We start from the raw sequence: 12966 nt of genomic DNA on the forward strand, positions 1-12966 counted from the left end.
CAAAAGGCGCGCACGGGTTGCGCTTTGCTCAACGCGGAGCAGGGCGTGTGCCTTTGGAGCGTTCCCGCCTTCTTCTCCACCCCCTTTCCTTCTCCTCTTTCTTCTCCTTCTCCTCCTTTTCTGAATCGTTGGTACGATCTTCGCGACTCCAACTGAGTCACGCAACTCAGGTGCCCTGGAGGACCCAGCATGGGATTTGCGTCTTGCTCCCTGATTTCGGGAACAGCAACTGCTCCGGCCCCGCGCTATCCGAGGTAACAAGCACCACCACCACCGCCGCTCGCCTCTCGGTCGCTGCGACTTCGCTGAAGCGATAGCTATCTCCTCGAAAAGCCAGCCAGACCAGTTGGATGCCTTCTTGCGCTGCAGGTCCCTCTGGTCGGAAACTTTCGCCTGCTGCTCATCCCCGCTCCGGCTTGCTCGACTTCGAAAGCGCCCGGGACCCTCCGCACGGCTCGGCGGCCGGCTCTCCTGCCAAGCAAATGGCTAATCCTAACGCGCTCTCCAATGGACACCTGCACTGCCGCCAGAACGGGCACAGCTTATCCAAACGGGACGTTCGCAAGAAAAACGGGGTGGTTAAAGAGACCAAGGTGAGCTTTGCATTTCCGGTCCCAACTCTGGAACCCTTGGCTAACCAAACTAAGCCATATACTTTTAGCGTTCTACTTGTGTGTAGTGGGACGATTTAGCTGTCTCCCCCCCTAAAAATAATACACTGTACATGGGAATGGGGTCAACTCATCTTTTCTAAGCCCCAGCATCTTCAGGTCAGAAAGGCTTGATTTGCATCTGTTTTAGGCCCATCTCCCCTTCCCTGCCCTCCTCTTTCTGATTAGTTTTTGGCATGGCATATAGCTGTTATACTGTTTTAAATATATGGTTATTCTCCTAGAAGCTCATATGGGGGTAGCGCATGAGACTGAGATTCAGTTGTGGGTTCGGACCCCCACATTGGGCGAAAGACTCCTGCAGTGCAGATGACTCTGGAGGTCCCTTCCAACTCTACAAATCTACGATTATTAGTAGCTTGAAACATTGCTTTTGATTAAAAAACAAAAAAACTGAAACATCTCTTCTCCTGCCCCCAGCATATGAATGCAGGATGGTCTTATTGTTTTGATTGTTGCATGCAAAAATGAGGGGCAACTTGTATGTGATACGTGTTTGTCCCAGTGTTTGTTTCACAGCTGGACTCCAGGTCAGGGTTCTTGTTAAGCTATACTGTCCTCATTTGATGTCTTGTTGAGATGCCTTCTTTGCTTTATCTTCCTCTGATTCAGCTCTCACACCTCCAAAGTTTTCTAACAGGTTGCCGGGTGTCAGCTTGCAAAACAGGTCTTTGCTGAAGTTTGAGAAGCAGGTGTGGGTGGGTTGGAGGGAGGGAGGGCTCTTCCCCATATAAGAAGGGGGAAAAAACACAATGCTTGTGTGGTTGTGGTAAAGATGAAAGTGGGCCATGGGGAAGTTTCCCATGTCTGACCGCTGGTCCACCTAGCAGAGGCGTATTTAAAGCAGTGTGACCGGTTCCGCCACACTGGGGGCCGAGCCTAGGGGGCGTCACAACTATGACGTAGCAAATTGAACAGAATGGAAGGCTGGGGGCATGTGTGCCGAATTTTGACATCGCACAGGGCCGAACTTGCCCCTGCATCAAGCTTAGTGTGGTCTACGTGATTGGTCTTCAACCAGTGTGTTTGGAGTCACTAATGCGTGGCAGCGACATACTGCCATACAAATAAATGGTGTGTGCATATTTGTGTGTGTGTGGTCTCCAAACGCATGTTTGGGTTAACAGTGGGCCCAGGATCTGAAAAGGCTGAAGGCTACTGCTGCAATGATGGTTAGTACCTCTTTAGAGCTTCAGACACACGTCTTTCCCACCTGGAATTAGATGGGAACTCCGTGCCCTTTCCATGCAAAAACTTGCTCTTAACACTGAACTACAGCCATTTTTTCCTCCAAGGCAGGAGGTGGGGAACCTGTAGCCCTTGTGATGCTGTTGGGCTACAACTCCCAGCCTCTCCAGCCAGACTGCTCTATGGTCAGGGATGATGGGAGTTGCAGTTCAAAATCTGGAGAGCCTAAGGTGAAAACCGAGTTTCTTTATAATAAGTCAAAGCTTCAAGAGGTAAGAAATAGATTGTATATGAGACTTCAAGTGCTGTGGTTTTGTTCAGTGAAGTAAAAAAAAAGGTGTTGGTTCATACGCTAGTGTTGCTTGTTGAATAGTATCTTGTTTCTTACTTGTGAAGAAGCAAAATACCATGGTGGTAGAACAGCTGTTGATTGGATTGCTTTCCAAACTTGGAGGCTTTCCAAACACAAACTTCCTATCTAGAGTCTCTTCCTACTGTGAACTGCATACACGGCTATGCTTATTAAGTAGACGCACCCAATGCCTTGTCCAAGGAGTGTCTATGGGTGTCTCCTGCTTGCTTGGCATAAAACCTTAGTGTGAAGATGGGAGGGAAGAATACTTGTGCAACTTATGTAGAGGGATGTTCTGGGTGACTTCCATTCAGTCTGAGAGGTTCAGGATTTTGATACTGGGCTCAGCCAACAGCAGAACAATGGGAGAGGACTCTATGCAAGGAAAGAAATCCTTCAGCAAATCTATTGATCTGCCTTAAGGGAGATACAGGCAGCCAATCAAATTTAACATACACCCCTGGCTATTTTTTTGGCTTAATGGAAGTTTGTTGGGATGTTACTGGATATTTCCAGTATAATATAATCATCACTGCCTATACCTTTCTGCATTTCATTTCCTTCTGTCCTCATTGCTTGCTGCTCCTGCCCCAGTTGTGTATATTGCGGGTGAGTAATCTGTGGTCCTCCAGATATTGCCAAACTAGAACTCTCATGAATCCCGGCCAGTATGGCCAGTGACCAATGAGGATAGGAGTTGGTGTTTTTGGGTTCCCCATCTTTGGTGTGCGTGCGTGTTATCTGAAACTCAGGATAACACTTCATGCTTTTGACAACGTGGACTGTAGTTCATTCAAGCTTATGTCACAATGTGTTGGTCTTTAAGTTTCCGTCTGTTGTAGCAAAAACAACTTTGGATATTCCCTGTAATCTTTTACTAGTAATGTGTGGCACAACTCTTCATCTACCTCCTGATAAGCCTAGAACACTTTCTGAACTCTTCTTTGCCCCTTTGCTATTCTGTGAGCCTTTAGGATAACTAATTTTTGACTCAACTGTTTCTGGAGTCTGTGTACTCCCCATTTCCTGTTACGAAGCTTGGTTGCAGATGAGAGCAGGGTCACCTGCAGACCATACCTTTAAAGCACATGGCTTTCCCCCAAAGAATCATGGGAACTGTAGTTTGTTAAGGGTTCTGGGAATTGTAGCTTGAAGAGGGGTAAACAGTTGTTCCCAGGATTATTTTTGAAAAGCCATGAGCTTTAGATGTACAGTATGCGGTGATTACAAATCGCAATTAAATTCTCCCTTCCCATCAGAATTCTGTGTGTATGCTTCAAGTCTGAGTGACACTTGTTAGAGCGTTGCGTAAAGGAAAATGTGTTGTTAAAGCACAGGTGGTTTGATGAAGGTTGTAACGGTGCATTCCTTATAGCACTGAACTGACATTTTTATAGTATTGGGCTAGACTGAAAGTCTGTCCTCAACAGTTTTGCCCATTGTTTGCTCTGAGACACTGAACCAATACCATTTTAAGTGATGCAGCAGTCACATCAACTGGAATGCCAGCCTCAAACCAGTCAAGGATCTGCTGCTCTCTTTTGCCAAAAGAGGACATAGCTGTGTTGTAGGATGCCTCTTTGATGTACCGTAGTTCCACCTTGCTTCAACACTGTCCCTGGGTCAGTTCAATAGTGCTTGTTTGACGGAATCAGAGAAGCGTTCACAAAGTTCAGATATGACTGATGGGTAGTGTTGATTCGAGACCTCGCTTTGGGCTATGGGTCTTCTGTGGCTGGAGAAGGATCTTACTCGTCACTGGGGAATGATCCATGTCACAGTCTGCATCATGGTAGTTCCATGTAAAAGTGCCAATCACCTGGTGACAAGTCCAGCCCACGGTGTGACCTGGGATGTCTCCAGGACAGTCACTGTTTTGCCTTGATTTGTTTTGCATGCTTGTGCTGTTTTGCATGCTTGTGATGCAAAGACTGTGAAAGCAGCACAGTTCAAACAGCCTTTGTCTGTTCTCGTTCATGCTGTCAATACCAAAGTGGCCTACAGAGTTGTCTCATATGTGATGATCGCCCTCAACTCTGCCACTGAAATCTCCTAGCAGGAATAGGCGCGACCAGCCTGGTCTAGTTCCTCGTGTAATAGGTCTCTGGACTGTATGTCAGAGCACATACTGGGAGCATAAATGCTCAAGATGTTAACTGGACTGGAAGTGATTGAGAGATGAATGGAAAGCAAGCATTCTGAACCCTCAGTTGGCAGTTCTGTTGCAGACAGAAGGAAGTTCCTTACAGCTAATCATATGCCATGAATATGTGGTACTTCAGGATGCCTTCCTTGCCAGAAAAAGATATAGCTCTCCTCTCACAGGCTGCCATTCAAAGAAAGTCTGATCTCCTGTAAAGCGTTGATGAAAGAGTTGAACATTTTCGACTCACAGTCAATGATGGCCATCTGTATGTTGTTTCTTTTCTTTCTTTATTGCCTCGTGCAGTTTTTCAGGTAGATAGCGGCGGGTCAACATTAAGGCTGCCTGGCTTAAGCTGAGACATGATGAGCTCTCCCTCTGCCAAAAGCAACCTATAGCACTCGTACCTTATGCCAATCAGATAGAGCTTATAATTTGTTCCGGCTGCCTCCCACGTTGCTTTTGCTGCGTTAGCAGCACCGAAGTGACCTTTCTGGGGTGCAAGCCTGGGCAGTGTATATGGAGGTCCTGGGCTGCCTAGACAACAAGACTCCTCTCTCAGACTCACTGATGTGGTCCAGAGGGAAGCAGAGCAATATGTTTGGCACCAGCTTGGCTGCAGGAGTTGCCAGAATTAGGCGTACACGGCACCATCCAACAGTCTTAGGGATTCTACTCTGGATCTGCATAGAGTTTACTCTTTAGCCTTTTCTTCTCCCAAAGATGTCCCGCAAGGCAGCGGATAGATACTATTATTCAGGATTTGCTCCAAAAGCCTTTCTCACAAATGTGTACAGTGGTACGTCAGGTTACAGATGCTTCAGGCATAGCTGTCAACGTTTCCCTTTTTTAAAGGGACATTCCCTTATTCCGAATAGAATTCCTCGCAAGAAAAGGGAAAAGTTGACAGCTGTGGCTTCAGGTTACAGACTCTGCTAACCCAGAAATAGCACCTCGGGTTAAGAACTTTGCTTCAGGATGAGAACAGAAATCGTGCAGCGGCAGCGGGAGGCCCCATTAGCTAAAGTGGTACCTCGGGTTAAGAACAGTTTCAGGTTAAGAACGGACCTCCAGAACGAATTAAGTTCTTAACCCAAGGTACCACTGTATAGCCGCAAAGCAGCAGAGGTTTAGGATCAGAGTTTTCTGTCTCCAAGATGGGTTATCTTCCCAGGTCGACGAGCCCCATCTGCCACCCACTTCCCTCTACAGCACTGCAGAAACTACCTTCTTGACAATTGGACCTATAATTGGTCTCATGTGCTCAATCCACTGGGGCCCGTCTACTCACGCAGGGGAAGTCCCTAACTAAATGATGGTTTGAGGCCTATCGTCTACCCTCACATGGTTTAGCCAGCCAGTTGAAGTTGTTTCCTGTGATGTGGCCACTGTCAAATGCTGGCTGCTTCTAGGATCCACAGGTGAGAGCTGAATACAGGATGGGGACCAAAGGTGGGCAAATTACCCCAGAAGAAGCATGATGTGTGGTCCCCCCTCCCACCAGAGGTACTAACCCTACCCTAAAACCCCATACACCCCAGGAGAGGATTAGGGTTTGGGGAATGTGGGCTGTGAGGAGTGTGTGTTTCTAAAAGGTTGCTCTGGACACAGGTGTTTCAAGAGGAAAGAGCCAAAGGACACCCCTCCCCCCCCCCCGCTCTTTTGCCCACACTGCAGAATACGCACACATCACTTACTTATGTAGCTTTCAAGTTGTCAGTGGTTTGGAGTGTACAGTTCCACTGTAAACCAGCCGGTGCTATAGGAACGTAGGAAGCTTGTTTTTGTTAGATTAAGTCATTGGTTCTCAAGCTTTTTTTCCCTCTGAACCATACTTTCAGAATAAAAATAGGCTTGCGCCACACCAAAGTTTTTATTGATAGGAAAGACACTTGAAATAAAAAATAAACAGTGCTTCGCAGTGCTTGATTCTTAATGTAGAACACAACTGAGCTTATCATATGATCATGGGACACCCAGGAAGTGCAGCTATGTAAGGACATGAATCATTCCCCAAATATAATATTGATTGTCCTTGAATCTTCCTTCAACACTTGCAATCCTCAAAGTGCCACACCCTTTGAGAACCACTGGATTAAGTGCTGCTAGGACCTTGGTTTGAAAGAGACCTGGAGATCCCCTGCTGAAGAAGACATTCTTGCAGACAAGAGTTGCCATATTTTGATTTCATAAATATTGTTTGAGACCAGCAGGTTTCCCTCACTTGCCAGGCTTTGGGAAGGGAGTAAAGAGCTCTGACAGTGTCCCAGAGCTCTCACACCACCTTCCCAGACCCCAGTAAACAGCCTCATGGGGAGGGCAGTTTTGGGGGTTCCTGGCTTGTGCAATGTTGCCTTTGTGCAAAAACCCCCAGAGCCGAACCCTTGCACACATGGAAGCCCCACTGTACTCCTTTTCTCCTCCCATTATTTTTAGTTGCTGTTTTTTGCCTTTTTGTGCACATACAACAACGGACATGTTCAGTTCAGATGGTGGCTCGTTTAAATACGACAGGTGTCTTTGTCTCCATTTTTGCCTAATGCAATTACAGGTGGAACCTGCCCCCACAAGAGATCATTTTGTCATGAGGGCTTGGCAAAGCAGAAGGAGGGACTAGCTATTTATGTAGGGCATCTACAGTTATACAACCAATTTTTATGACTCCGCAAACTGAGGGGGAAGAAGGTTTGAAGAAACCTTCGCAACCACTTAGTTTTCTTTTCGCAAGAGCTATGTGCAAAAATAAAAGTGTAATGTGATCACTGCCCAGAGGGCTGATAGCCTTCGTAAGATATGAAGAGGCCCAGCAATTGCCTTATGTACAGTCAGTCCTTCCAACTCTCTGTTTGTGGCTCTTCTTGTTAAGGATTATCTTAATGTTGTAACAAGGTGAGTTTAAAATGCATAGGACAGTTTTTAATTGATGTTCTCTGTGCTTACCTGTGAGGAGCAGACTGTGTTTGGAAACTGAAATGGATTAACGGAATGAGCCAGAGCCTACTGTTTTTCTCCATGCATCCTGTTTTTCCATTTGTTTTTTTCTGATTGGCTTCTTGGTGGTCTGCCTTCTTGTGCAGGTATACTCTGCCTCTCAGAGAAATTAGATTTCATGATCTAATTGTCATTGTCTGCTCCCTCGATGGCTTTACGCAGGGACACATGACTCCATTTGCCAAGTTCACCACCACCGTCACTTCTCTCTGGCAAACGCCATAGGTCACCAGCACACATTCACTGAGCTACAGGCTGCTACTTTCTCCCTTGACCCAGTGTTAGAAACTCAGATATATAAGCTACCGGTAGGTGCCAAATGGCTCCTTAAACCAGGGTTACAGTCACCAGAATGGAATGCCTAGTGGCTATTTTGGGGCCAGATGACTCGAAAGCCTTATACAGTCGTACCTTAGTTCTTGAACGCCTTGGTACTCATATGTTTTGGCTCGTGAATGCCAAAAACCCAAAAGTGTTTCGGTTTTTGAACATTTTTCGGAAGCCGGACGTCCGACACTGCTTCTGCTTCAATGCAGGAAGCTCCTGCAGCCAAACGGAAGCTGTGCCTTGGTTTTCGAATGTTTTGGAAGTCAAACGGACTTCTGGAACAGATTACGTTCGAGAACCACGGTATGACTGTATTTCAATATGACTTTTTGGTTTCTGAAATTCGTTTCGGTAAAATATAACAGATAGAATTCTACAGGATGTGGAATTAGTGTGTGAAAACAGTCAAGATCCAAGGATCCCCAGGCATGCACTCCAGATGATAGAGATGTGAGGCATCATCCTGGTGCCCAGGCACCTTAATTTGGTCGCAAGTGGCCAATAGCCAGGTGCAAAATGCACCTGGCGAATTTTGAACACTGCTCCTGGCACCACCATCGGGGCTCAGCATGTGTTGCATGCTTTCTTGGGAACCTCGTGGGTAACAGTAGTGTTATTAAATCCGCCTTGCTGTGCCCCTGAGCTCAAGCTTCCCTACGCTGGAGTGCCCTTTGAGTGCAGAGGCAGAGAAAGCATCTGTTTCTCTGCACTCTCTCCGGCTTAGAAGTATTATGGGATGAGACCTTTTTCTCTGATCCCATCATCCACTTTCCCAGTTATAGAGCCTGAGAGAGGATCAGATCCATACCCCACAAAAAAAAAACCCGCCTCCTGTTACATCTCAGAGATGTAGCATGAGGCCTATGGAGTAAAAGGTCATGGTAACAACCTTTTTTTGGGTTGTGAGGGACAGAGGCAAACCCAGGTGTCAGGCACAGAGGCAGGTTAGTAACAGTGCAGCATCAACCGCCCCCTTCCATTTCTGTGGCGTAATGGTTAGAGTGATGGACTCTGACCTGAGAGAGCAGGGTTTGAACCCCCACTCAGCCATGAAGCTCACTGGGTGACCTTGGGCCAGTCACCATCTCTTAGCCTAACCTGCCTCACCAGGGCTGTGGTGAGGATGAAACGGGGAGAAGAAAAACCATGTACACCACCTTGAGCTCCTTGGAAGAAAAGGCAGCATAGAAACCTAATTTTAAAAAAACGGAGAGGGTTGTTATTATAATCTGTCTTGCTTTCCTCACTGTGGGCTGCAGAAGGTATATATTTGCCTTTCCCCTTTCTATAGCAGGGCTTTGTCATGAAGTCCATTGAGAGCGTTTGCTTCTGTATCTAAGTATTCAAATGGCTCAAGAGAAGAGACACTGTGCCATCAGAAATATTGGAAACAAATAGATAAGTGAATAGTCAATCACTGCCTATTGAAGATGAGAAGGTGAAGCAGTAGGATTTGGAGTGGTATTTGTACGACAATAAGGGTGGTGGGAGAGGGGAGGAAGTCATAGATGTCAACTTTTCCCTTTTCTTGCGAGGAATCCTATTCAGAATAAGGGAATTTCCCTTAAGAAAAGGGAAATGTTGACAGCTATGGAGGAAGTGAGACCCCTTCCATTGGCCTGCCTGGGACCAGCTTGAATATGGCTTCTCTCTTCCCATGGCTGTTCTACCGGGTCACCATAAGAATTTCTGTAACATTATTTAAATACAGTGGTACCTCGGGTTAAGAACTTAATTCGTTCTGGAAGTCCGTTCTTAACCTGAAACTGTTCTTAACCTGAGGTACCAATTTAGCTAATGGGGCCTCCCGCTGCTGCCGCGTGATTTCTGTTCTCATCCTGAAGCAAAGTTCTTAACCCAAGGTACTATTTTTGGGTTAGAGGAGTCTGTAACCTAAAGCATCTGTAACCCGAGGTACCACTGTATTAGTAGCTAAATTGCCGCTATTTTCCCATGACTCAGGCATCTTTTCTTTTTTTTGCATCATGGGTAAGCCTCTGCCTATGTTTTGTTTTTATATTAGTTTATAAAGAGTACATTTTGTATTCTCCAAGCCATACTGTATTAGTAGCTAAATTGGCTCTATTTTCCCATGACTCCGGCATCTTTTCACATCATGGGTAAGCCTCTGCCTGTGATTTTTTTTATATTAGTTTATAAAGAGTACACCTTGTATTCTTAAATTATTAATTATTAATTAATTAGTTTCTTCATCAATTAATTCTTACTTAATTAGAGTTTAGGGACTGCTTGTATCAAAAGACTTGTATACTACAGTACCTAGTGTGCCAAGCCAGCTTCGTCATTAAACTTAAATGAGTCGGTTAGGTTTTTATCTCTATCTCTTAAACACTTCCTGCTGCACTAGATGTACTATCAGGAATCTGTGTCCATGCTTTTACTGACACAAATGTGAGTTGCAACACCCTTTCACCGCTGACTTTTCCGTAAGTTGGTGTGGGTGTTGTGAGCTATGAAGGAACCAGGCAGTGTTGAACCCCAAGACATGGGACCTTTCATGAGAAGCAAAAGGGAGAATACCGTCTTAAAACAATGGGTTTTTCTAGGTGTTTACTGCCTTTCTCAGGTATGACAAAACTGGATGGCAGTAGGGCTTTATCCTAAAACATGGAGCACTGCAATGTCACATCTTCAAGGGATTGCCTCCACTTAAAATATGTCTAGTGAAATGCACACAAGTTTTACACTTGTGATGTTTGAAAACTTCTTAATGTATCTGACTACATGTCTCTCTTATGGCTTTGCTTCTTCATATTCAGTACACAGGATCACCAGTTGAATTAAGTGGAACAGGAATTATTTATGCTCGGTAACCATAAAACTTGTAGAGCAACTGGTAAGGGTGGCTTAAGAAATGCTTGCATAATTTGTCAGCTGTATTTTTTATTAGATGATATTGTCAGTTTGTCCCTTACCTTGTCATATTCCCCACCTTTGCCTAATGTTTTTTATACTGAAATCCATTAAACTGAACAATACTAGGTAGTACTTCAATAAGCTTGTGACAACTCATATCACATTCTCAATATAGGTTTGTGCAGTTTAATTCTTTGTTTCTGAACATGGTACAAGGTAGTCAATATTCATATAACAAACAGAATCATGCCATGTATGTGTGTGTAGATAGATAGATAGGTCATTTGACTTCTACCCTTCAAATACTTTTAGTTTATGAGATATCTTTTTAAGAAGAGCAGTTTGTCAAACCCTAGATTACCAGCAATTCAAATTATTAAGGCTAAAGATCTTCCAGGATTTGGCAATACAATCCCTGGCTGTTGTTAAACAATGAGAAATAAGTTCTTAACTTTTCAAATCCTGTTATGTTTCCATAAAAAGATTCAAAACTGCCAGGTAGAAAGATGGAATAATAGTTAGAATAGAATAGAATTTATTAATTTCGGTCACAGACCAGTTGCAGCTCACATTCAATATCAGGGAAGTCATAAAACACGATAGGGATACATTTGAATTTGCAATTGGGTATAACAGGGGCAATACAGATATAGCAGCAGTTAAAAATATGTAAGTTAAATCTTAATCACTAAAATATAACCTAAAATTTTCATTTAAGGCCTTAGTCATTACGGTAGCACAGCTTGTTCCCTAAGTTTTATGGCAGTCGCACAGAATTTGGTCACCTTTGGCGTGATCTCTGGAACCTTGTCCTCTACCAGGGATTTTAGACATTGAAGTTTGAACCCATTTGGAGATTTTTGTATAGCACGGGTGATAAATGCCGAGCGTATATCCCCATAGAAACGACAGCGTAACAAGGCATGAGAGACAGTTTCTACCTTCATCAAGACACAGGGGCAGACTCGTTCCACGTATGGTTTACCCTTGAATCTGCCCTGCAGTAAGGCAGATGGCAGCACGTTGAATCTAGCGAGGCTAAACGACTGCCTGTATTTAGGTATTTGCAATTTTGACAGATATTTTGCTGAGGTGAACCCTCTCTCCCATTGTCTGTTATTGCTCACTCACGTGACATTGCAGTTCCTCATCCCAAATTCGTTGGTGGATTATTGCTCTAGCTTTCTCATAACCTACAGCTATTGGGGCCTGTGGGGAAAACCCCGAGCCTCTTAGCTTTTCGTGCAGAAATAATAGTTTATTTAAGTTATCCAAGAGATCTCAGTGAACACATTCCAAAATATAGCCATCTTTGAGCAGTCCTGCCACATGTGTTTATACATACCCACTACATGGCAGCCCCTCTGTTATGTACTGAGTTGAATAGGATCCAAACTGCAGCAGTCTGATTGGTCCTAGAACAATAGGATCCAAAAGGCAGCAGTCTGATTGGTCCTAGAACAATAGGATTCAGAATGCAGCAGTCTGATTGGTCCTAGAACAATGCAGCAGTATGATTGGTTGGCAGGAACCACCCAATCATGCTCCAGATAGAAGTGAATCCACAACCTGATTGGCTTACAGTAGAATTCCGGAATTAGCCAATCATGTGCAGCCCATTGTGTAAATAATGTATATAAAGCAGATACCTTGAGGGGACTTTCATTCATTCCTCCTCACCACTATGAGCTGAATAAAGAGCATGAAATCACTTTGCGACTCTGAGTATATTTCACCCTCCAACACCGTGAAGATGCACCTGGATACACAAAGGAGGGATGTTGTGGAGTAAGGTACCAGCCACATACAAACGTTAGAGAGAGGTCTTGAGTTTGACTTGACAAAGACTTGTATGGGTTCATGGCCTGCAGACCATTCCACTGCTCATCTCCCTGTATGTCCCACCCTGACTTTTGACTCAGGCCCCAAAGGAGGCGTTAATAAGAAGTTCACCTTCAAGGTAGAGACCAGTGAAAATTTCCATAACTCTTTCTTCAGGACCACTGCCGACTGCATGGGACTAGTTGCAAAAATTAGCATGTCATGAGCGTAGAGCCCCAAATCAGTATAAAGCTCCAATCTTGACTGCTATAGTTCCCTCAAGCATATGGCTAGTGGTTGCACAGTTAAAGCAAACAGTGGGAGCTGGGGACAGCCCTGCCTTGTCAACTTTGAGGATTTGTGATAATTTCGCTGTATTTATCAAAGAATAGCAGGTTACCTACCTAACAATAGTTGCAAGATCACACTTGGAACATGTGATGTGTTGTGCCGGTGCCATCTCAATGTTAGAAGATTTTATTTATTTATTTGCTTGTTCTGTATTGTGAGTGCTTCTTAATTTGGTGGAATTGTATGCCTCATTTATTTTAAAATTTTAAAATAATTACCACCTATATAAAGCAAAGTTCCCTGAC

The 12966-nt window shown here is 44.5% G+C and overlaps 1 protein-coding gene across 1 annotated transcript in view; it reads left to right on the forward strand.

The window, feature by feature from the left end:
- The first annotated feature begins 105 nt into the window (after positions 1-105).
- SPTLC3 (serine palmitoyltransferase long chain base subunit 3) overlaps positions 106-12966 on the forward strand; it is a 59979-nt gene continuing 47118 nt past the window's right edge. The window contains exon 1 of the mRNA XM_083607288.1: positions 106-593. Within this exon, the coding sequence (XP_083463414.1) occupies positions 351-593 (243 nt within the window). The 5' untranslated portion in view covers positions 106-350. The remainder of the gene's footprint in view (positions 594-12966) is intronic.

Source organism: Podarcis filfolensis (genome assembly GCF_964270895.1).
Source record: "Podarcis filfolensis genome assembly, chromosome: 3".
Taxonomy (NCBI): domain Eukaryota; kingdom Metazoa; phylum Chordata; class Lepidosauria; order Squamata; family Lacertidae; genus Podarcis; species Podarcis filfolensis.